The sequence below is a fragment of the Perna viridis genome, chromosome 4, assembly GCF_037379345.1.
Source record: "Perna viridis isolate PV_CMFRI_1.1 ecotype Kerala chromosome 4, ASM3737934v1, whole genome shotgun sequence".
NCBI lineage: Eukaryota > Metazoa > Mollusca > Bivalvia > Mytilida > Mytilidae > Perna > Perna viridis.
This window is the reverse complement of record NC_142448.1, coordinates 3,779,973-3,806,865: the sequence shown is the minus strand read 5'-3', so window position 1 is coordinate 3,806,865 and position 26,893 is coordinate 3,779,973. Positions and strand designations below refer to the sequence as shown.

The 26,893-nt window shown below is 33.2% G+C and overlaps 2 protein-coding genes across 13 annotated transcripts in view; one reads left to right on the top strand and one right to left on the bottom strand.

Annotated features, from left to right (window-relative positions):
* Positions 1 to 878: 878 nt before the first annotated feature.
* LOC148618484 (alpha-mannosidase 2-like) lies at positions 879 to 8,089 on the bottom strand. 7 transcript variants are annotated; one of them, XM_088577476.1, is made up of 2 exons: positions 8,069 to 8,089; positions 879 to 4,708 (listed from the first exon to the last, which is right to left on the bottom strand). In XM_088577476.1, the coding sequence occupies exon 2, from the start codon at positions 4,673 to 4,675 to the stop codon at positions 1,433 to 1,435; it is 3,243 nt and encodes a 1,080-aa protein (XP_088433602.1). In that variant the 5' UTR covers positions 4,676 to 4,708; positions 8,069 to 8,089; the 3' UTR covers positions 879 to 1,432. The 7 variants fall into 7 exon arrangements, with proteins under 7 accessions (XP_088433602.1, XP_088433600.1, XP_088433605.1 ...); XM_088577474.1 differs by lacking the exon at positions 8,069 to 8,089 and adding an exon at positions 7,940 to 8,041; XM_088577479.1 differs by lacking the exon at positions 8,069 to 8,089 and adding an exon at positions 7,660 to 7,680.
* Positions 5,321 to 26,893, top strand: part of LOC148618483 (mismatch repair endonuclease PMS2-like) — a 78,925-nt gene continuing 57,352 nt past the window's right edge. For 3 of the 6 annotated variants that reach the window (XM_088577484.1, XM_088577480.1, XM_088577486.1), the window contains exon 1: positions 24,135 to 24,268. The gene's annotated coding sequence lies outside the window, so the exon portion shown is untranslated. Of the gene's footprint in view, positions 5,461 to 6,520; positions 6,638 to 24,134; positions 24,286 to 26,893 lie in introns of those variants that run through there. The other 3 variants (XM_088577483.1, XM_088577482.1, XM_088577481.1) reach the window with 3 other exon arrangements.

Here is a 26,893-nt window from a genome sequence, read left to right as displayed (position 1 = left end):
TATCGCTGTCTTTATCCTTTGAAAATGTTCTTCTGATTTCCGATTTAATTTTGATTCCCTTGGTTATTATTTGGTATCTTTTATCTGGTGGGACAGAAGGGCGAGGCCATCAGCAAAATCTTTCTTTTATCTGATGGGACAGAAGAGCAACGCCACCAGCAAAATTTTTCTTTTATCTGGCGAGACAGAAGGGCGAGGCCATCAGCAAATTCTAATTATTGTATGGGTGTAGTGACTGAGTCAGTGTCTTAATATCACATTTTTCTTCTGACAAGTGAAAATTGCTAAGTCAGTGTCTTATTGTCACATCTTTCTACTTACATGTGTCAATCATCGAGTCAGTGTCAAATTGTTACATCTTTCTTCTGACATGTGTCAATCCCTGAGTCAGTGTCTTATTGTCATATCTTTCTTCAGACGCGTGTCAATCATTGAGTCAGTGTCTTATTGATACATCTTTCTATTTAAATGTGTTAATCAGTGAGTCAGTGTATAGTTGTCACATATTTTACTGACATGTGTCAATCAACGAGTCAGTGTCTTAATGTCTCATTTTTCTTCTGACATTTGAAAAACATTGAGTCAGTGTCTTGCTGTCACATCTTTCTTCTGACATGTGTCAATCACTGGGTCATTGTCTTATTGTTTCATATTCTTTCTTTTGACGTGTTTCAATCACTGAGTCAATTTCTTAATGTCACATCTTTCTACTGGCAAGTGTCAATCACTGAGTCAGCGTCTTATTGTCAGATCTCAATATTTCAACTTATAAGCAGATATATACTTTCTTTGGAATAAACTTTTGTTTGTAGTTTTCCGGTAAAGCACCAACAATTTTATTAGCCAGAGGGCCTTGAATATTTTGATCTAAAAACATATTTTAGCTAAAAGAAAGTTTTACTCTGCCATGGATAGACCAAATTATTAATAATTTTCCCTTATCAGCTAACAAGGAAGATTTTAAAATAAAAATGTCATCACTGTTGATCTTTCTGAAATAATTGACTATAATGAAAGAAACCAAACCAAACCAATCCAAGCAAATAGGCGGTAGCTATCAAAGTTTCCAATGGGGATACTGTAGGATAGCCCTGTAGAATATTTAGTCATAGGGAAGTCCGATAAGTTTCAGTAATAAAACTATTTAGTTCATCTAGCTTGAAGATCAAAGTAGGTGTTAGATTTATGTACAGTACTAAAACCAATGTAGACGGTTCTTTACAAGAATTCCTTCCCTTTAAGTGCATATAGCAATATACATTAGCAACACTGTTATCAGGAATTCAGTGGTGTCAGATGTATAGCCATTCTCCCACTGATGAATTGTTCGTCCAATTTCCTTACACAAAAGAGTCTTAGTGTGTTGCATTTCCATTGCTTTATCCATTAATGGAGTGTTATTGAAACTATCGTTTGTTTTAACATTATTGAATCAAACAGAATCCTTCTCCATTTGTGCTTTAAAATAATTTATACTAGAGTCTTGTTTCCATTTTATTTGATAAGATTCTAACTCCATCGGTCGTATGGAATGTATCTTTTCCTTCTCATACAAATGAGATAAGCTCATAGTTTTGATACTAGCAGCCTCTAAGTCTATGAATAGCTTACTTAAATCAAGAGTTTGACTAGAAGTACACGCTTGTTCAAAGGTGTCAATGTCAGATACATCACATGATGTGGCTCTTTTGTGAAGAGTCAAACCAGTCCCAAGAAAGGTCCCCGACTCAGTCAATAGAGAACGAAAGTTTCCAAATGTTATATCACATGGAAAGTAAGATTGATCCAGGAAAGACATTTTTTTCACTTTAAATTCAGTCGATGAAACCGAAAAGAGATGTATAACTGGATTTTGAAGTAAATCGTTTACAATATGACTAACTAATGATGGATAGAGTTGATTTTTTGTGAGACCTTGGGTAATGTCATGTCTTGAAGTGAAATATTCTAACTGAAGTGTAAACTTGCTAACAGCAGGTTTATTATCTGTTACGGACTCATCCAAACCCTTACCAAATGACATAGGAATACGATCCAGCATTACTTCTAATGCTCCGGTAGAGAAACTACCAACGCCTAAGGGTTGGGCGGAATGTAACGTACAACGCATTGTAGAATCCTCCATGACTACCATGCCAGTCATGGGATAAAAATTAGCACCGATTGGTAGGTTTCTTCTTGTTTTTCTAGCAACCATTTGAAATCCATTAGAATCCGTAAAATATCTTAAGTTATTGTTTTTCAATGAAGTTGATATTCGCATCATTAACTCTGTGTTTTTATCCTTTGGGTATGATATTGTAGCATTGTTCTCAATATGAAGAGTTGTACCCTGAATCCCGTCAAAGTTGTAAAGTGTTACGGTATGAGTGAATAATTTATGACGTATCCGAACTTCAGATTTATATTTTCCACGAGTTACAGTTATGGAATCAGCCCTGTCTAGTAGTCCTTCTTCTTTTTTACTTGCATTAAAGCAGTAAGCATTACTATTGTGTCCAAAATATCTGAAAAAGTCTAGTATTACATCAGTGCATCGTTTGGATTCCTTCTGGCATACTTTTTGTAATGCGCCAGTTCTTTTTATGAAAATTGCCTTGAGATATTTATTTTCCAAGTAGAAATATGGAATAGATTTATCTTTTTCTGTTTTTAAAGAAAAGAAATTGTTCATATTAGTTATAACGCTTCCTTTTAAGCTCATGATATCTGCAAATTGATTATTTAATTGCTGAAAGTTGCTATTTGCTTTCCTACGTTTTATCTTGTAAACTTTTAGACCTAAAGGAGGAATATCAATTCCAAAACTTATGTCAAACTCGAGTTTTGCTAAAGAATTATAAGAAACCCAAGTAGGGCTTATTTGGTACTGTACAGGTCTATCCTCGCTGTCGTAAATTTCAATGTCAAAAGAGTCGACCTGTATAGTACTGATCTCCCTCCTGACTTTAGAATAAGGATTCATTATCAATACAGATGTGAACTCTTTGGAAGTTATAATTGTGGATGTCGTTAGCTGATGTTTCGGAGAAAGTAAATGTCTATTTAACTTGAAATCTGGTATATTTGTATGAGAACCGGGTGAAAGAATTTTTGTTACGCCATTCTGAATTGTTTCTATCAAGACACCTATGGCTTGATGTATTCTGAATTCGAAATCGTCCACCGTCTCTGCAGCTGAAGTTCCTGTAATTGCATCATGATGTTGCAGTAAACTATGTGCACGTCTTGCAAGTTGGATTGATTTCCAGTCCTTTTCCCATTCAAAATCTACGACGTGTGTAGTTTGTAGTAGATAAACATAAAACAGTGACGTAAAAATCTCTGTTGTCCTAAGTAACTCCATAAGCTCGCGTATCATTCTCTTATCAAATGGTCTTGTTGTAAAATATCCACTCCAATAGTCATTTTCCTTATCTGTATACGTGAAAAAATCGCCGGATAAACTTGCTTCCTTTGACTCTGATCGTCCAATCTGTGAATGCAGAAGTTGGAAATATTCTCCAACAGAACCAAAACGCATACGAACATTCAAATCCTTCCTCTTGTTTACATAGTTCATTAATTTTTTCATGTTGTCATAGTTGACTTTGAAGTCATAATCTTCAATATAACGGAAGTCATCTCCATGAGGCATAAGAATAACATTATGTTTATATAGTGAAGCTTTTTGTTTGTATTGTTTAACAACCAGTTCAGCATAGTCCTTGAAAGTAAGTACTTTTTCGTTACTGTCTTCCAACTGAATGCTGCTTCCTAAGCCGCCGTACTTTGAAAAATCCAGCCGTCTGCAAATACTTGTATCAGGACCACAACTGCATTCGATGTTATAAAGCGTATAAGGTTCTACGTGACAAGTGATATCGTTGGTTCCATCTTCGTCCCAAGATTGACGCCATTGGAAAGTCAACAGATTACGATTTCCCATGTAACCTTTGACTGCACCATGAATACGTAATATTGCCATATTTTTCATTCCCGCCTGTCTCCATAAATACGGTAATGTAGCCGAGTATCCGAATGGATCAATTGACCAACTTGTGTTGGGAGCAATGCCAATATGTTCCTTGATCCAAAGATGACCTTCGATGAGTTGGTCGAGTATTGCTGTATAGTGGGTTGTAGCCTCATCTACAGATACCCACCCACCAGAAAGAATCTCAATTTGACCTCCGTGGACTAATTCTCGGAAATCTGATGTCAAAGACTTAGAGGATTCCTTCCACCACTTATCAAGAAAAACAGTCTCAGTCCATATCATCCGGAAATCTTTGTGATTTTTTAGAAATTTTACTGTATTTGTTAGAATACTTTTAGTCCTAATGTAATAGTAGTTATCAAATGTCCATAGCCAACCCGGATCATTGTGAGAATGTGGTACCACAACAATCTGAAGAGGCTCTGACTTAATATCCAGTTTTACTTGCTGTGGTTTCTTTTTTTCATGGACTATGTAAAGACCATCATTTGGGTTCAAAGTGAAATTTAGATCATCATAAATAGAGTCCATGGTCCAGTCTGCACTCATGTATGGAGAAAAGGGTTTACATGCGGGAAATTCATTGAACTCGGTGGTTAAGGCTCTCCCGACTGAAACACTTTTGAAGACGGTGATGCCAGCGATTATAAAGAATATACCGAAGATCAACGAGATTATCCTTTGCTTGTATTTCATAGCAACCTATCGCTTCAACTCTGTACTACGGGTCTACAAAAGAAAAATAATCATTGAACATCTGATGTGTATCATTAGCAAGTCTCACATAAATTCGTTGTTACCTGGAATATTCATTGTTCCAGCTATTAGTTTCCTTTTATCATTTAATAAAGCCAAAGCCGTTGTGTGTTTTAAAATGGTGAGACAGAGAATCAATACGGAAAAGTGTATAGATAAGATTTATAAACTGTAAAAGGTATTCAAATAAGATTTTTAATGATTTTGACAGTTGTTTTTGATGTAGATCCAAGTTTTTGCTATGATTTTTATTATTATTATTATTATTATTATTATTATTATTATTATTATGTTGTAAACCAATAAACACTTAAAGATTGTATAGTGTTTGAGTCGAAATTCCGATTAACTGAAGTCAGCCATGAATGGAGGGTAATGCAATGGTGAAACTGAATTTTAAACCCAACAATTATAGTGTAAGATCTAGTACTACAGGATGTTATATAAACTTACCTGTTGTATAGAGAACACCTGATCGTCCTCATATCAGGGAGAACTTTTGATAAAGTTTTAGTTAAAGGAAAAAGATAAAACTATAAATTATCTCTTAATCAATAAAGCATGGACAATACGAACTTATAATGTCCTTTAGATGTTTAGTCGCTGTCTGTGGTGAATTATTCAATTGATAATGACACATACTACAATTACATGACCTCAGCATTTATAGTTGCCCTTTTATACGAAGAAATAGTGTACTGGATGTAAATGTAGTTCATATAAATGTAAGAAAATACTTCTATTTAAATTCTGATAGTTACCGTTCTCTCGTGAAAAACGAAATAACTGATCCGATTTCCTGGTTTTTTGTTTCGGAAATCAAACAGTATAAGTCTATCATCACGTAAACAAAGAAATTAGATAAAAAAAAAACTTTGAGGTTTAAACGTCATAAGATTGTACCTAGCTATAACAAAGTTTAAAGTATTTGACACTATTGCATTGTTAATAATTTAAGTAAATTTGTTCAAATGAATTCGAGCATGACAATGAAAAGGGTGATTGGAGTGACACTACGTTTCAAGGTGGATTGAAGGGATCATGGTAAAATGATTGGAACAAACAACTATAAATTGAAGTGTAATAAGAAGTAATAAGCGTATCGATCCCGGTATAACATGAAACTAGTAACCATCAATAGATATGCGTTTAATTTCAGCGAGCTTGAAATATATATATACTCAATCAATAGCATTACTTTACCTTAACTTTCAGCTCCATATTTGATGCAAGACTACATAACGAAGGTCGTCTATTAAATGGATTCAAATTGTTAACTCAAGTGGAATGAGTTAATCTACTTTTGTAGCCTTAAATGCCTTATGAATAAAATTATAGTATGTCAATTGCGATCAACTATGTATTTATCATAGTTGACTCCTGGATACAGATAAATGTTGTTTGTCCCACCACCAGCTAGTGTAAGGACATAAACTGATCAAGTAATTAACTTATCTATTTTAGTCTGAAATTGGTCTATTTAGTTGCATCGAATTCAACTATCAAATACATATGATAAAGATCACAATTTCAGTTTGATATGAGAATATAACTATTCAGATTGGTTTGTACTTACGCAAAGCCTTCGGGTGTACAAGATAAAGTGTTTCACAACTACCGACTCCAGAGGCTTCATGTTCTGATAGGTTTTAAAAATGCCAGGACCGTAAAATACACCAATAAAAACTTATCAATTTTATTTCAATGTAATAATTATGTCGCCCCAGACGAATGTCGGGCGGCATATTGCTATTTTTCTCATTCTTATTTTTATTTTTATTTTTTTTTTGCTGCCAATGATTTTTGTCCCGAGTTTTCAGAGAGAAAATAAATCTGGCAAAATAGATATTACACCACTGGAGAAGCTGGTACCGCAATGGTCCTGGCATTTCAAATGAAAAGGTGGGTAAAATGTAGCTAGGTTTTACAGTGCTAAACCTTCCTCTTCCATTGCGGCGTGAATATACCAGTGGTAATTAAAAAGCATTTGCATGCTATTGTCATAATAGGTAAATCAGTGGTTACATCAGCACAAAGAACATTTTACAAAAAACAATCATTACTCATTATTTTAGAAGAAACTTAGTATTTTTCAACCAAGGACTGATATCTAAAAAAAAGAATTCGGTAGAGACCTTTTCACAAAACTGAACTATGGAAGTAGATGGTATTGAGAAGGAATTCTGTAGGGAATTTTCACTATTTCGTGTCGTAATAAAAAAAACTGGCAGATAAGATTTCTTTTCAATTTATATAGAAAACAATTCTTTAATATTCCATAAAAGAAAATTGAGGGTCACCAAACTTCTTTTCTTGTAATACTAAGAAACTAAAAGTCCCATTACATTTCTGTCGAACAATTTGCTTTGAAAAGGGCCTTTACAGTTCATATTTGTAATTTTACGAAACAGTTTTTTTATGTAAAAAATTCTATTAAAGTGCTTTGTACAAACTATCTTTACATCATTTAAACACTGGTAAGTAATTGAAAATATATATGTCTGCATGATTTTGCAAGATGACAATAAAGAATGTTCCGATTAATAGTTGTTATCCACCTTAACGTCATAGCTTTCTTCAGATCCCACCCTTCTTACATTCGGCCCCTAGATGATAGCCTCGTATTTGACGACATTGTTAGCACTATTCTCTAGAAGATTTCAACATCTATAGACAGCCAGTAAACCAACCTGAGGATATATTTTCCACTATGATTTATTGGAAAACGTGTATCCTGTAAGTGTATGTAATGAAACTGGAAATACTAAATTAAAGTACAATCAGTATAAAATTCAGACACAGCCAATGGGGAAGTGATTCATAGTGTAGAAAGAACCCTAGAAACAATGTTCTTTCGGTCTACATATGCTGTATTTTTACGTAATGATCGCCTTTTCTATATTCACATCTGTATTCATACATACTTTTCTCACTTAAATCAACCGAATGAAGAACCATATCTCCTGCAAAGTGCCAAACACAATCCATATATCTATTATCTCAACAACCGAACTAAGATTGGTTATGTGGCCTGTGACTATTTCTGAATTAAAAATAAAAATGACTTTGGTGGGTTTTTGACATTTTTACCTCCTGTCTTATTTTTAGAAAGGCTGCTACTTAACAGTTGATGTTCATGCCATCTGTTTCTGAAAGTTAAAAATTAATCGTTATTTATAGTTATGATATTGGTTTCCAACTTACTATTGATATACTCCTGACATTATCAATGATAATCCGCTGCAGGATGGTCCTGTTTATTTGTTAGATCAGATGAAGTAATGCAGTAAAATCCGGTCATAGAGGAATCAAGAACTTAAAGGATTACCTTACCTGTCTGGCATGTGTTCCTCAGATTACGTGATAATACAGCATTCACTATAAACTTGTTTATATAAATATTAGTTGGTTACTAAACATGTTACAAGGTTTATTTTTTCGTACCGTTCCATCCACGACTCGGGCAGGGGATTGGTGTTCCATCACGGTTTGAATCGAAAAGTTTCATTTTGATCAAGTACAGAACTCAAACGACGTCCTAAATTCAGTCTTTAATTCATCAAAAGATACCATGTTTCTTAACTCTTAGGTTACTTTTGTTGTAAGCTGTATTTTATTTTTGGTGGGTATTTTGAACGTTATTTGTCTGGTGAGTTAACGTTGCAATAATGACCATAAAACAACGACAAATGATATATTATAAATAAGTTCGTAATGTTTTGCGTGAGTTTTGATTATAGTTGTATCTAAACCTCCTATTAGTTCATTTATTGTTCGTAAATATTGACTTTTATAGTGTGTTCAGATGAATTAAATATGTTAGTAGGTATTTGAAATACTACTTTGTCTGTGTATTGATGACAATGAATTCGCTCGACATCACATTCCCTAAAGATAATCGAAGCATTGAAGCTTCTATACTTCATTATTTATTTTACTTTAAATTTTAATGTTTCAGTATTGATTACATGATGTTACTTGTTTATTACTTTTCAAATACAAGAAGTTAAACTTCAATTAAACAATTTTAAATACATTTCACAGTGAGAATATAAAATTGTCATTTTTTCACGAATTTATCAAACATTTACAGTGGCGGATCCAGAGAATCACATAAGGGGTGGGCCCTAAATTGATAAGGGGAATACACGATATGTTAATTATTGAATATGACATCACTAATGAGATTGACACTCTCCTATTGTGTGATCTAGCTGAAATAATAATAATATCTACGACCAGACTATAGTTTATGGTGCATGATTAAATGAAAGATCGACGTCTTCAAAGTTGTTAATTGTCAAATATTCAATGCCACTAATTTTGGTTTGCTTTCAACATCCGAAATGGCACAAAAGCGATATGCTCTAAAACCAGGTGACTTCCACTAGAATCTTGGTTTCCTTGATATAATTACTCTTTCGTAACCATGATGAACCGAAAGTTTTTTTTCAATTAAAACAACTTGTTACCGTGAAGTGCGGGTAATGTTTTCGTTTCACAAGTTCCTTTCAAATTTTTAGCGATCTTTAGGTCACTTATGATATTGACCAGGGAACCAGATTTGGAACCAGATGAAACAACTGGCAATGACTATTATATATATCGGGGCTCTAATAATGTATATGGCCTATGTAGCCAATTGTAACTGGGTAGTATTCAATACTTACCGATCATTCATCTTTTAATGTGATCTCATACATACAATAAACACACGTATACGTAGAACAAAGTCATGTGTATGATATTTAAGAGGTACATTTTGATCTCGTATGAAGAAGCTAGAACTGAAGTTATGACGGTTAACATATCGCCGATCGGTAACATAATGTGGAGTAATAATATTTAATTGTGCAAATCATATGCGAATGTAGAGTACTGAAATTACGAGTGCAAAAAGTCGCTAACAATATAAGCGACTTAAAATAGCAAAGTTTCACGAAAATTTTCTCCAATTTACGGAAATGCACGACTAGCATCCCTTTTTTTTCCCGTATGGGTCTGTGTAATTATAATAAAAGGACACCCAACTCTTTGATTTTAGAATTTCTTAAATCATTGATAACACATTTAAACACTATATGCTATACATGTACATTCGGTCTTAAATAAGAGTAGTTAAATATATAAATGCAGATAGAAACATGTGCACAATTAGTTCTCATTTTGATGTAATTGGTTGTTTCATATACAATTAATGTACATCACACAGCTGAATTGTTAGGGATGTGGTACTTTGTAGTAGTTTTTCTTTCCATCTTCACTTACAACATGTTATTGCACTTTTTTAACAGTTGTGTTATCGAACATTTTATTTGTTGCGCCTCATTTTTACAAAGACCTGTTGTCTTAGGTTTTACTGTAACACCAACACATTACTAATCATGCGCAATATTGTAAAATGTATTAACACAGAAATTTTCGAGTACATGATTCAGGTAGAGATCTTTAGGTAACCTGTGTCGTTTTGAGACTGCACCATTCAAGTGAATCTAACCTTCAAAACCAAATGCGGCGTTTTCCATACATATCATTAAACGTCCTTCTGTGCCATGGGGGTCTTGACTATCCATAAGGATGTCGCAAGTCCGCCCCTTATGGGAATTCTGTTAGCCTGTCTGTTAGTACATGGAGGTAGTCCAGCATTCGGGATACATGACCGAAGAACTCAGAATATGTCCTACTAGCGGCTGGACTGTTCTAACTGTTGACGCTCTGGACTACTCTCAGACCACACCTGGGTCCGAGAGAGTTTCCGCACTTTAACTATTTGGGTATACGTCAACGTGTAGCGTGTCGCAATTATAGTAAAATATATGGCAAGCCAAAGTGGACAAAAATAGGCGTTTTCTAATATAAAAAAAATGATTTTTTTAATTATACAAATTCATTTTTTAATATAACAAATTTGATTTCTAATATTACAAAACCCTTTTTAATATTTGAAAAAAAAATCATTTTTTGATATTAAAAATTCAATTGAATTTCTACTATTAAAAATGTTTTTTTTAATATTAGAAATTGAATTTCTAATATTAGAAAATGGATTTGTTGTATTCAATTACGATTTTTTTATATTAGAAAATCATTTTTTTATATTAAAAACTGTGACTTATTTTGCGATATTGCAAAGTGATTTTTTATTATTACAAATTCATTTTCTAATTTTAAAAATTCAATTTGTAATATTACTAGATGTGTGATATTTTGTAATATTACTAAATCAGGAATTTGTAATATTAGAAAATGAATTTTTAATATTACTAAATGAATTTCTAATATTAAGAAATGAATTTCTAATATTAAGAAATGATTTTTTTAATATTAGAAATTGATTTTCTAAAATCAAAAAAAGTATGTTTTCTAATATTAAAAAATGATTTTTAATATTACAAATTCATTGTCTAATATTACAAATTAGATTTATAATATCACAAACCCCTTTTTTAATATTAAAGCGTAATCAAGGGGACCAAGGTTATAGCGGTAATCAAAAGAATGTAATCCAGGGACAAAGACCAGATATGGAAAACAGACATACACAACAAAGAACACAAAGTAACTAAAATCATACATACAAAGCAACAAAAGCAAATGAGCAACTCGGACTCCACTAAAAACTGGGAGCATGGACCAGATGCACCGGGAGGGTAAGCGTCCTCTGCTTTTCTAGAAAAACCCGCCGAGTTGCTCATAAAAAGTCAAGTCCGGGGTAGACAAACGAGGAAATGAAAACTATGACCCGTTGAATAAATCAGTTTTCATGGTGCAGACGGATACACCATAACGATCCACGAGTTCATGATGACGACCACAAAACTTCTGTAGTGATGACTTCAATCTTGTAGCAACATAACTCTGTTCCAGAAGCCTATTTGTTAGAGTTCTAGCGCGATATAAAAAGTCTGCGTAGTTTCGGCAAGCTCTGGCATAATAGTTTTCCTTTGCCATCGATTTCTAAGTGTAGGTCAAGATATGAGGCTGACTTCACAGTGTCTGTAGTATCCTTTATCTCAAGTTCTTTTGAGTAGATGCGATGTATCAAATCCCCAAAATTAGGATTGTTTAAAGATAATACGTCATCTATATAGCGGAAACTGACACTGAAGGATCTAGCCAAACGATATTCTTTCTTTCTGATCAGATCAGCTATAAAGTCAGCCTTATTAGAGTGAAGGACTAGGTCAGCAAGTAAAGGAGCAAATTTGTTCCCATTGGAATACCGACCATTTGTTGAAAAACACGTCCACCACACTGGACAAACATGTTGTCGATTAAAAATTCCAGCATTTTCTAAACATCTTCCTCTGTATATTTGGAAGATGATTTGGAATTATTTCTTACAAAGTATGAGGAATCTCTACCAAGAACTATATATTTGTATCTAGGTGTACCATCTTTTTTGGAAAAACAACGATGTATAATGTTTTTAAGTCGGAATTTTAACTGAGTATGGGGAATAGAAGTATACAGTGTTGAACAATCATAGGTTTTAATGCTATTATATTCAGATAATAGTCTTGAACTGATTGTCTCCAAAAGATCTTTCGAATTTTTCAGGATCCACATTGAATTAATACCACTACGGGAGTAACAAGTGTTGTGGTAAGACTGCAGACCCTCTTTGACAGTTGTGAGTATAGAAGTTAAAAGTTTTGAAAGAGGTTTGGTGGTACATTTTGCAGATCCATCTATGAAACGTTGTTTGTATGGATTCTTGTGGAGTTTAGGAATCCAGTACATAGACGGTAAATCACAATCATCGTCCTTGGTAGAGAGACCAAACGAGGATAGCACAGATTTATGGTTTTCCACAATCTCTTCTTTGGAGAGAGTGGTAGCAATATAGGTCTTATCACTGCTATTATTTTCTACGTCTACCTCTGATAAAAATTGGATGTAGAACGTTTTACAGACAAAAACAATGTTAGTTTGGGCTCTGTCTGCTGGTACGACAACATATTTGTCATGTATAGTAGACAATGTTTTGCTACATCGTAGCCTTGGCACTCATTGACCAACTTAAAACTTTTATTTGTTTCAATTGAATTTCTAATATTAAAAAAATGATTTTTTTAATATTAGAAATTGATTTTCTAATTTTGCAAAATGGATTTGTTGTATTCAATGACGATTTTTTCAATATTTGAAAATCATTTTGTAATATCAAAAAATGTGACTGATAAATAAACAAAACAAAACAATCACTAATGTTATTTGACTTATCATCATAGGAGAACTGCTATGACTTCAGTGTGTGAAAGCTTTAAGTGACCTAAAAATGAAATGTTTTCAAACTTCACAGAAAAGTTTAAGTGGAGTTCATTCTAGAATAAAAGCTCCATATACCAAATATCATTGCGTAAGCGTCGCTATATATTTGTGATTTGGAATTCTAAGATATGCGCCATCTTCGTTTAGTCTTTTGAAGAGTCTAACCGACTCCTACCTTTATGCAAGATGTGTAAATATTGATATACTGTATCGTGAAAAATAATGGCAATTATATAGCAATGACGAGACCTTTATATGTGTTTCAGTGTTTATTTTTCGATTTTGTTTAGGTTTCTACATTTCAACTAGTACAAAATTTGAAAATCATCTTAAACATAAAATAATAAATAAAATTGAACATAACTGACATTAACATAGACTTCTAGCTGTAATAAAGAAAAATAATGGAGAGCAAACAGCACACATATATGTACAATACTACATTTTCATACCTTTTAGAAACAACCAAATTTGTTTACTTGTTGTTACAAGATGTAGACACAGTTGCACAAAGAGTAATCAAGGGAACCAAGATTCTGGCGGAAATCAAAAGAATGTAATCCATAGACAAAGACCAGACACGGAAAACAGGCACAAAGAACATAAAATAACAAAAATAATACATACAAAGTAACAAAAGCAAATGAGCAACTCAGATTCCACTAAAAAGTGGGTGCATGGACCAGGTGCATCGGTAGGGTAAGCGTCCTCTGCTTTTCTAGAAGCCCGCCGAGTTGCTCTTAAAAGCCAAGTCCAGGGTAGACGAAAGAGGACACGAAAACTATGACACGTTGAACAAATTAGTCTTCAAAATATAATACGATGTCTAACATTACGAAATCCACTTCTATTTTATGTTTAAATTACTGAAAACTGATTAAAATTTACCCTAAAACGACTGAAATTGTATTGGATTCACGCTCACATCATACATATCATGATTTGTAATAAGTTATTTCAAACGGAATTTTTTAAAGTTCCAGGGCAGTAAATTTGATGTCCATGTCTATTTATTGACGGAAAAAAGTTAAGATGACCAAAAGAAAAAAAACGAAACAGCCAGATATGACAAATACAGATAGAAAATTATGCATATCACCTTACAGTACACATTGTCTTTTCCATATAGATGTTTTTTGGTAGAAAATTTTGCCACACATTATCAAGAAATCCGCAAGTCTAGCCATTTTGTCTACGCTTGAGCCGCTTTGCTTTTAAAGCTACAGTATATAGTGCCGCGGTCAAATTAATTAACAACATGCTTTAAGAATACACGAAGTAAGCTTTACAAAGAATCATTTATCATTGGAATGTTTGTTGTTTATTTAATGTGACAAAACAAAAGTCTAGGATTTGAATGGTAATTAAAAATAAACACGAAAGGAACCGTCTGTCTGCTCCCCCAAACCACCATTCGGAATTTCTGGTGCCTCCACTGGATGTGTTATGAGTATCACATTTGAATTACAAAAAATAGCGTGTTCGGTCAAAAAGTAAACTGAACAGGGTTACATATTCCAACACTATAGTACCTCCTTAAATCAGTTTACTTACAGGTACTTACAGGTCCACCTCTGAGCGCTGGTCATTAACCACTATGCTCAGATCCAAACTGTCGTCATAAACGTTGTATCAGGTTATGAGGTTGGATTCATAGTTACATAAAATGTCTTGATTACTCCATAATTTATCAAGTTTGTATTCAAATGTTATTGCATTTTTGCTCAAATCACATATTCGGACAACGTGTTTTAGGTGTTGACTATGCGGTTTGTGAAAAAGAGTTTTCGAATTTCTTTATTTGAACGGTGCTGGAAAAGATTTTTATTGTGACTTCGGGTTGTACCACTAATATTGAGTTGTAATAGAGGTGGTAGGGCTTGGTCGTATATGCCGGACAAGATTTTATATGTCTCTATTATGTCCTCTCGTACACTACGGTAAGTCAAGGTAGGGAGTTTTAACATTCGTAATATGTCTTCATATGAGAGGTCCTTCACTCCAGATAAAAGTTTAGTGGCTCTCCTTTAGACATCTTAAATGGCAGTGATGTTTTTTTCTTGAACGGCCTCCAAACTGAGTTTACATATTCTAAATGCTGCTAGACTGTAATTTATACAACATTAGGAATGTGGGCTCGCCCAAGAAAGTAAAGGAGCACCGTATAAGTCACATAACGATGTTGGCTTTGTTTGATCTTTTCGTTAATGTTGTCCTCGAAAGTCAGTCGGTCATCCATCACAACTCCAATATCTTTTTTCTTTAGTTTTTGATTGTAATTTGGTGTTACAGAGACTATAATTGGACTTTGATGATGAACGTTGGCCTATTGTTATAATCTTGCACTTATCCGGATGGAATCTGAGTAGCCATTTATCAGACATTTTTTTCAAAGTTGTGTCTGTCGTCTTGGAATATGACATTATCATTTGGTGACTGGTGTCCAATTGGAGTACTAATCATGACTCTCACTCGCTATTTCCGATTACTTAGGAATGATTGTGCCCAATGTATAATATCCTTTAAAATACCATAGTGTTCTAGTTCATATAACAAGCGACGGTGTGGCTCTTTCTCAAACGCTTTCATGAAATCTAAATACACACAGTCGAGATTTCCTCCTCTGTCTAATATCTGTATCCAATGCTCTAGCACATATAAAAGTTGTAGTGATGTTGACCGTCCCAACCCAACTGTTTATTAGAGAAAAGGGAGGTTACTCTCATATACTGGTTACCGGAAAATTTGCCAATTAATCTAGAACTATTTATATACGGACATGAGGATCTATCCAACGAACAAAACGTATTATTACTGAAGTCTGTTTTTGAATATATATAAAAAAAACTCATAGAAATTCCTTGCTTAAGTTTCTATTACTTCTGTTGAACTGGTACATCATGACACAAAAGCACATGTCTCATTTTGTTTATCTTTTCTCTTCCATATTTAACCCTTCAAAGCCTTTTCTCCAATTCTTCATCTGTTTTATATGAGTAACTTTCAAAAAATATATTTTTGTATGCGCATGCATATGCTCATAAGATTATTGAATATTTCTTTAGCGGGAAGAGACTTCATGAGTAAGATGTACTTGTGTCTTATCCCTTTTGTACATTATTCAACAAATAAAATATGTTTAAACTTAAAGCATTTTTTTCTAGTGCCCTTCTTGAATATATAGCTGTTATACAACCCCTCCGTCTTTTCTTTGCCTGTTTATCTCGCTATGTTGTCATCCTGGTTCATCGCATGATCTCATATTCCTGATAGTGATTTAGTTTTTGAGTTCACGTATACGTAACACCAGACTTTTTTCGGATTTTTTAAAATATATTTAATTTGCTATTTCCTTTTCTCCGTTTTCTAAAACCAGGTGACTTCCACTAGAATCTTGGTTTCCTTGATATAATTACTCTTTCGTAACCATGATGAACCGAAAGTTTTTTTTCAATTAAAACAACTTGTTACCGTGAAGTGCGGGTAATGTTTTCGTTTCACAAGTTCCTTTCAAATTTTTAGCGATCTTTAGGTCACTTATGATATTGACCAGGGAACCAGATTTGGAACCAGATGAAACAACTGGCAATGACTATTATATATATCGGGGCTCTAATAATGTATATGGCCTATGTAGCCAATTGTAACTGGGTAGTATTCAATACTTACCGATCATTCATCTTTTAATGTGATCTCATACATACAATAAACACACGTATACGTAGAACAAAGTCATGTGTATGATATTTAAGAGGTACATTTTGATCTCGTATGAAGAAGCTAGAACTGAAGTTATGACGGTTAACATATCGCCGATCGGTAACATAATGTGGAGTAATAATATTTAATTGTGCAAATCATATGCGAATGTAGAGTACTGAAATTACGAGTGCAAAAAGTCGCTAACAATATAAGCGACTTAAAATAGCAAAGTTTCACGAAAATTTTCTCCAATTTACGGAAATGCACGACTAGCATCCCTTTTTTTTCCCGTATGGGTCTGTGTAATTATAATAAAAGGACACCCAACTCTTTGATTTTAGAATTTCTTAAATCATTGATAACACATTTAAACACTATATGCTATACATGTACATTCGGTCTTAAATAAGAGTAGTTAAATATATAAATGCAGATAGAAACATGTGCACAATTAGTTCTCATTTTGATGTAATTGGTTGTTTCATATACAATTAATGTACATCACACAGCTGAATTGTTAGGGATGTGGTACTTTGTAGTAGTTTTTCTTTCCATCTTCACTTACAACATGTTATTGCACTTTTTTAACAGTTGTGTTATCGAACATTTTATTTGTTGCGCCTCATTTTTACAAAGACCTGTTGTCTTAGGTTTTACTGTAACACCAACACATTACTAATCATGCGCAATATTGTAAAATGTATTAACACAGAAATTTTCGAGTACATGATTCAGGTAGAGATCTTTAGGTAACCTGTGTCGTTTTGAGACTGCACCATTCAAGTGAATCTAACCTTCAAAACCAAATGCGGCGTTTTCCATACATATCATTAAACGTCCTTCTGTGCCATGGGGGTCTTGACTATCCATAAGGATGTCGCAAGTCCGCCCCTTATGGGAATTCTGTTAGCCTGTCTGTTAGTACATGGAGGTAGTCCAGCATTCGGGATACATGACCGAAGAACTCAGAATATGTCCTACTAGCGGCTGGACTGTTCTAACTGTTGACGCTCTGGACTACTCTCAGACCACACCTGGGTCCGAGAGAGTTTCCGCACTTTAACTATTTGGGTATACGTCAACGTGTAGCGTGTCGCAATTATAGTAAAATATATGGCAAGCCAAAGTGGACAAAAATAGGCGTTTTCTAATATAAAAAAAATGATTTTTTTAATTATACAAATTCATTTTTTAATATAACAAATTTGATTTCTAATATTACAAAACCCTTTTTAATATTTGAAAAAAAAATCATTTTTTGATATTAAAAATTCAATTGAATTTCTACTATTAAAAATGTTTTTTTTAATATTAGAAATTGAATTTCTAATATTAGAAAATGGATTTGTTGTATTCAATTACGATTTTTTTTATATTAGAAAATCATTTTTTTATATTAAAAACTGTGACTTATTTTGCGATATTGCAAAGTGATTTTTTATTATTACAAATTCATTTTCTAATTTTAAAAATTCAATTTGTAATATTACTAGATGTGTGATATTTTGTAATATTACTAAATCAGGAATTTGTAATATTAGAAAATGAATTTTTAATATTACTAAATGAATTTCTAATATTAAGAAATGAATTTCTAATATTAAGAAATGATTTTTTTAATATTAGAAATTGATTTTCTAAAATCAAAAAAAGTATGTTTTCTAATATTAAAAAATGATTTTTAATATTACAAATTCATTGTCTAATATTACAAATTAGATTTATAATATCACAAACCCCTTTTTTAATATTAAAGCGTAATCAAGGGGACCAAGGTTATAGCGGTAATCAAAAGAATGTAATCCAGGGACAAAGACCAGATATGGAAAACAGACATACACAACAAAGAACACAAAGTAACTAAAATCATACATACAAAGCAACAAAAGCAAATGAGCAACTCGGACTCCACTAAAAACTGGGAGCATGGACCAGATGCACCGGGAGGGTAAGCGTCCTCTGCTTTTCTAGAAAAACCCGCCGAGTTGCTCATAAAAAGTCAAGTCCGGGGTAGACAAACGAGGAAATGAAAACTATGACCCGTTGAATAAATCAGTTTTCATGGTGCAGACGGATACACCATAACGATCCACGAGTTCATGATGACGACCACAAAACTTCTGTAGTGATGACTTCAATCTTGTAGCAACATAACTCTGTTCCAGAAGCCTATTTGTTAGAGTTCTAGCGCGATATAAAAAGTCTGCGTAGTTTCGGCAAGCTCTGGCATAATAGTTTTCCTTTGCCATCGATTTCTAAGTGTAGGTCAAGATATGAGGCTGACTTCACAGTGTCTGTAGTATCCTTTATCTCAAGTTCTTTTGAGTAGATGCGATGTATCAAATCCCCAAAATTAGGATTGTTTAAAGATAATACGTCATCTATATAGCGGAAACTGACACTGAAGGATCTAGCCAAACGATATTCTTTCTTTCTGATCAGATCAGCTATAAAGTCAGCCTTATTAGAGTGAAGGACTAGGTCAGCAAGTAAAGGAGCAAATTTGTTCCCATTGGAATACCGACCATTTGTTGAAAAACACGTCCACCACACTGGACAAACATGTTGTCGATTAAAAATTCCAGCATTTTCTAAACATCTTCCTCTGTATATTTGGAAGATGATTTGGAATTATTTCTTACAAAGTATGAGGAATCTCTACCAAGAACTATATATTTGTATCTAGGTGTACCATCTTTTTTGGAAAAACAACGATGTATAATGTTTTTAAGTCGGAATTTTAACTGAGTATGGGGAATAGAAGTATACAGTGTTGAACAATCATAGGTTTTAATGCTATTATATTCAGATAATAGTCTTGAACTGATTGTCTCCAAAAGATCTTTCGAATTTTTCAGGATCCACATTGAATTAATACCACTACGGGAGTAACAAGTGTTGTGGTAAGACTGCAGACCCTCTTTGACAGTTGTGAGTATAGAAGTTAAAAGTTTTGAAAGAGGTTTGGTGGTACATTTTGCAGATCCATCTATGAAACGTTGTTTGTATGGATTCTTGTGGAGTTTAGGAATCCAGTACATAGACGGTAAATCACAATCATCGTCCTTGGTAGAGAGACCAAACGAGGATAGCACAGATTTATGGTTTTCCACAATCTCTTCTTTGGAGAGAGTGGTAGCAATATAGGTCTTATCACTGCTATTATTTTCTACGTCTACCTCTGATAAAAATTGGATGTAGAACGTTTTACAGACAAAAACAATGTTAGTTTGGGCTCTGTCTGCTGGTACGACAACATATTTGTCATGTATAGTAGACAATGTTTTGCTACATCGTAGCCTTGGCACTCATTGACCAACTTAAAACTTTTATTTGTTTCAATTGAATTTCTAATATTAAAAAAATGATTTTTTTAATATTAGAAATTGATTTTCTAATTTTGCAAAATGGATTTGTTGTATTCAATGACGATTTTTTCAATATTTGAAAATCATTTTGTAATATCAAAAAATGTGACTGATAAATAAACAAAACAAAACAATCACTAATGTTATTTGACTTATCATCATAGGAGAACTGCTATGACTTCAGTGTGTGAAAGCTTTAAGTGACCTAAAAATGAAATGTTTTCAAACTTCACAGAAAAGTTTAAGTGGAGTTCATTCTAGAATAAAAGCTCCATATACCAAATATCATTGCGTAAGCGTCGCTATATATTTGTGATTTGGAATTCTAAGATATGCGCCATCTTCGTTTAGTCTTTTGAAGAGTCTAACCGACTCCTACCTTTATGCAAGATGTGTAAATATTGATATACTGTATCGTGAAAAATAATGGCAATTATATAGCAATGACGAGACCTTTATATGTGTTTCAGTGTTTATTTTTCGATTTTGTTTAGGTTTCTACATTTCAACTAGTACAAAATTTGAAAATCATCTTAAACATAAAATAATAAATAAAATTGAACATAACTGACATTAACATAGACTTCTAGCTGTAATAAAGAAAAATAATGGAGAGCAAACAGCACACATATATGTACAATACTACATTTTCATACCTTTTAGAAACAACCAAATTTGTTTACTTGTTGTTACAAGATGTAGACACAGTTGCACAAAGAGTAATCAAGGGAACCAAGATTCTGGCGGAAATCAAAAGAATGTAATCCATAGACAAAGACCAGACACGGAAAACAGGCACAAAGAACATAAAATAACAAAAATAATACATACAAAGTAACAAAAGCAAATGAGCAACTCAGATTCCACTAAAAAGTGGGTGCATGGACCAGGTGCATCGGTAGGGTAAGCGTCCTCTGCTTTTCTAGAAGCCCGCCGAGTTGCTCTTAAAAGCCAAGTCCAGGGTAGACGAAAGAGGACACGAAAACTATGACACGTTGAACAAATTAGTCTTCAAAATATAATACGATGTCTAACATTACGAAATCCACTTCTATTTTATGTTTAAATTACTGAAAACTGATTAAAATTTACCCTAAAACGACTGAAATTGTATTGGATTCACGCTCACATCATACATATCATGATTTGTAATAAGTTATTTCAAACGGAATTTTTTAAAGTTCCAGGGCAGTAAATTTGATGTCCATGTCTATTTATTGACGGAAAAAAGTTAAGATGACCAAAAGAAAAAAAACGAAACAGCCAGATATGACAAATACAGATAGAAAATTATGCATATCACCTTACAGTACACATTGTCTTTTCCATATAGATGTTTTTTTGGTAGAAAATTTTGCCACACATTATCAAGAAATCCGCAAGTCTAGCCATTTTGTCTACGCTTGAGCCGCTTTGCTTTTAAAGCTACAGTATATAGTGCCGCGGTCAAATTAATTAACAACATGCTTTAAGAATACACGAAGTAAGCTTTACAAAGAATCATTTATCATTGGAATGTTTGTTGTTTATTTAATGTGACAAAACAAAAGTCTAGGATTTGAATGGTAATTAAAAATAAACACGAAAGGAACCGTCTGTCTGCTCCCCCAAACCACCATTCGGAATTTCTGGTGCCTCCACTGGATGTGTTATGAGTATCACATTTGAATTACAAAAAATAGCGTGTTCGGTCAAAAAGTAAACTGAACAGGGTTACATATTCCAACACTATAGTACCTCCTTAAATCAGTTTACTTACAGGTACTTACAGGTCCACCTCTGAGCGCTGGTCATTAACCACTATGCTCAGATCCAAACTGTCGTCATAAACGTTGTATCAGGTTATGAGGTTGGATTCATAGTTACATAAAATGTCTTGATTACTCCATAATTTATCAAGTTTGTATTCAAATGTTATTGCATTTTTGCTCAAATCACATATTCGGACAACGTGTTTTAGGTGTTGACTATGCGGTTTGTGAAAAAGAGTTTTCGAATTTCTTTATTTGAACGGTGCTGGAAAAGATTTTTATTGTGACTTCGGGTTGTACCACTAATATTGAGTTGTAATAGAGGTGGTAGGGCTTGGTCGTATATGCCGGACAAGATTTTATATGTCTCTATTATGTCCTCTCGTACACTACGGTAAGTCAAGGTAGGGAGTTTTAACATTCGTAATATGTCTTCATATGAGAGGTCCTTCACTCCAGATAAAAGTTTAGTGGCTCTCCTTTAGACATCTTAAATGGCAGTGATGTTTTTTTCTTGAACGGCCTCCAAACTGAGTTTACATATTCTAAATGCTGCTAGACTGTAATTTATACAACATTAGGAATGTGGGCTCGCCCAAGAAAGTAAAGGAGCACCGTATAAGTCACATAACGATGTTGGCTTTGTTTGATCTTTTCGTTAATGTTGTCCTCGAAAGTCAGTCGGTCATCCATCACAACTCCAATATCTTTTTTCTTTAGTTTTTGATTGTAATTTGGTGTTACAGAGACTATAATTGGACTTTGATGATGAACGTTGGCCTATTGTTATAATCTTGCACTTATCCGGATGGAATCTGAGTAGCCATTTATCAGACATTTTTTTCAAAGTTGTGTCTGTCGTCTTGGAATATGACATTATCATTTGGTGACTGGTGTCCAATTGGAGTACTAATCATGACTCTCACTCGCTATTTCCGATTACTTAGAAATGATTGTGCCCAATGTATAATATCCTTTAAAATACCATAGTGTTCTAGTTCATATAACAAGCGACGGTGTGGCTCTTTCTCAAACGCTTTCATGAAATCTAAATACACACAGTCGAGATTTCCTCCTCTGTCTAATATCTGTATCCAATGCTCTAGCACATATAAAAGTTGTAGTGATGTTGACCGTCCCAACCCAACTGTTTATTAGAGAAAAGGGAGGTTACTCTCATATACTGGTTACCGGAAAATTTGCCAATTAATCTAGAACTATTTATATACGGACATGAGGATCTATCCAACGAACAAAACGTATTATTACTGAAGTCTGTTTTTGAATATATATAAAAAAAACTCATAGAAATTCCTTGCTTAAGTTTCTATTACTTCTGTTGAACTGGTACATCATGACACAAAAGCACATGTCTCATTTTGTTTATCTTTTCTCTTCCATATTTAACCCTTCAAAGCCTTTTCTCCAATTCTTCATCTGTTTTATATGAGTAACTTTCAAAAAATATATTTTTGTATGCGCATGCATATGCTCATAAGATTATTGAATATTTCTTTAGCGGGAAGAGACTTCATGAGTAAGATGTACTTGTGTCTTATCCCTTTTGTACATTATTCAACAAATAAAATATGTTTAAACTTAAAGCATTTTTTTCTAGTGCCCTTCTTGAATATATAGCTGTTATACAACCCCTCCCCCCCCCCCACCCCCCAATTCATCTAGCACTGTAAATAGATTAACACAATTTTTGAATGTAGTAGTTATAGGTTAATTCAGTTCATCGCAAAGATCATGAAGTCTCGGGTGTAGATTACCTGGGCCCGTAGATTGGCTTACGTTCAGGTCGTGTAGCCTCTTTGATACTTTCCCCTGTTGATGACGAGTACCGGCATTCTGTGTTCTATTGTTGGTTTGATAGCAATGGGTAATCGTCATCGTTTTCGACAGTGTATCGGTCTTTTCTTTGCCTGTTTATCTCGCTATGTTGTCATCCTGGTTCATCGCACGATCTCATATTCCTGATAGTGATTTAGTTTTTGAGTTCACGTATACGTAACACCAGACTTTTTCGGATTTTTTAAAATATATTTAATTTGCTATTTCCTTTTCTCCGTTTTTTGATACAAAAATATTTTGCATTACTTTATTTTATAAATTTGAATATAATTATTTTCTAGGAGGTTTTGGTTGGCGTAATTTACCAAATATGCATTTAATAATGTACTACAAAGGGGAGTTTTAACGTCCTTAACTACCCTGTCGGGTATCGCACGGACATATTAAATTGTTCTCCGTAAGGAGTTTTATATAGAATATCGTTTCGATCACGACTGGGCCCGACATAATTTAGCAAAAAAAAAAAAGGAAAAGAAAATATTGGATAACCCCGAGTTGTTCCGAGTTTACTAAGTGCGCCAAAGTTAAGACCATCCACCGAATAGATACATATTATCAGTACCAGTAGATTTTGATTCTAGGTATAGTTCTTTTTAAGGTATGACCTTTGAAAGTATCAGAAAACATTCCGTGTTTTCTACCCTTCCGCGTTTTAGACCCCCTATTGCTGCAGTGTAAGCTCCTGTTGATATCTTGTATTTTAGAGCTTCTAGAAAAACTTACCTCAACTTTTTAAAAAATTTTGTCCATTTATGTGTTAGTCCCAGTAAACATCCGGCAGTAGGTGAAACATAGTTATAAAAAAAACAATAATTTTTCTTTATAGAAGAGTTCTTCGTGATGTCATCACTTACCTGTGATTTGGTTTTGGTTGGCAAAATATACATTGTGTGGCATAGGGTATCTATCAGCTTTACATCATCATAACTTTTTCATTCCTAAAGATGATTGAAAAATTCTTTTGGTTCCCAACATTGCAAATAAAATTCTTTTTATCCATGGAATTTTTAAATAAATATTCAGTAATTAGACTATATGTACATAAGATTTTAATTATAATTTTATAATTTTTATAATTTTAGAGGTTTACATATAAATATCACTACAAATTTATTTTTTTCAAGTAAAACAGTTATAAATTCACATACTTAATATGAATTATTTTATCTAAATGAAACATTTTACAGAACCAAAATTGGATATAAAATAACAAAGTTATAAAGTTTGGAAAATTAGGATTCTAATCATGAAATTGTCAATTGTTTATTTAGTTGTTTATTTGCCAACCAATTAAACACTTAATGAAATGCAAATTAGTGAATATGATATCACTAATGAGATTGGCGAACTCTTCTATACCCAAGAAATCTACTTGTACCACTAGGTCGATAACATAAAACCACACATTTTATGTTTATCTTTCATGTTTTCATCGAATATTTTCATTTTTTGTTTATAGTTAAAATGCGAAATTTTATCATTGGATGCTATTTTGCGGGAGTAACGTTCCTTCGAATTGACCAGCGGGATGTTTTTGTCTAGATATAACATAATATCTAATAAAAATATTTAAAAATGATTGAAGTACAAAGTTAAAAGACGTGGCTGTAAAATAAATTTCTTACCAGATGCAGAAATTCCAGTAAAAACATCCAAATTTGCTGTTAAATCAGCACATGTAAAATTCCATAAACACCAGAATCGATAAGTCCTGAGAAGCACATTTCCGAATAGCGATCAGCATATATTTAGGATTTTTAATGGTGCTACGAAATTTATTCACACATCATTTTGTCAAAGATAAAATATATTTGAAAATCATGTGGTGAGTATGAAAGTAGTATAATAAAATTAAAAAATGAAGGTTTTCATAATTTTTTGTGATCTTTGCCTTTGGAATGAAAAAAAAAACTTAAAATGATAAAAATTCGTTCCACCATATGAATCCGAAAATGCAGTCAACCCTAACATAACAAGATGTCAGCTTCTAGGCCAGATCACTTCGTGCTTTAATTCGGGAATATTATCTTCCAAACAAGGTTTGTTGGGATAAATTTGACTTCTTTTTCTTGTAATTATATAGTTTTGTTGAAAAAATATTCTTAATATGTCTGAATTTAAAGTTGATATTTACACCTTGAAATTAAGGTCCAATGATAATACCTCGCATTTTGACTATGAACAAAAAATGAAAATATGCGATGAAAACATGAAAGATAAACATAAAATTCGTGGTTTTATGTTATAGAACTACTAGTACCACCTGACAATAGAACCAGAAATAAACATCCATACCATTATCAACAAATTCAGACAAAGCAAGACACTTGTAAATTTTCGTATTACCCATATTCCATCACACAGTGGAACATGCTACCAACATCTTCAGTGGTCTACTACAGTAGACAGTTTTAAAATGCAGATCACCACATCTGCTGTTTCACTAATTTTCTAAACAGTTCATAGTTTAAACAAAAATCACTCATAGTAAAAGTTCTTTTTTAAATTTATGCGATAGCCACGCATGCAAACAGCATGTAATAGTAATAATAATTTCTGTTATGTATTCCTTACAATTTATATCATAACAGGATTGAGTATAGAAGGCATCTATTTAGATTAGCATTTTATTCTACACTGAATTACATTATCAATCTACATGGTATGTAACAAGAAATCTCTGATATGGTGGTAGGTACTTCTAAACAATAGAACAATAGAATTCACTGGGAAATGTTTATCATCACTTCCTGGATGTATAGAGTTTTATCAGTTAACTGCTGATTATCAATTTCCTAATTGTCATATATACCATATTACACTCAATGACATTTGTTTCTCTAACACTCAAGTCCGACCTGAGTGAATTTCGGTGTTACACTGACATTTTGAGTGTTTACCACCCAGATTCCACCTAGCCAACACTGACCATTTGTATATTGCAATAGTCGTAAAATTCGATGAGGCATAACTGGGAATTCATTGTAAGATATGATGTATATTGTGTTTCTGTTTCTCAGGTAATTCGGAGCAGTTAAGATAAAAAGATTGGTCATGTCATTAAAAATTCGGCATCATCTTTTTTTATATTTTGTAAATGTTTATCATTTGTTGATGTGTTATTTTTTATTTACAGCTACGTCCAACGAGTGGGAGATATCATGTAAAAATATCACTTCGTATTTTTATCAAGTAATCAATCTTTT

Coding starts and splice junctions, on each gene's coding strand:
- LOC148618484 (XM_088577476.1), bottom strand. CDS start 4,675: ATGAAATACAAGCAAAGGATAATCTCGTTGATCTTCGGTATATTCTTT.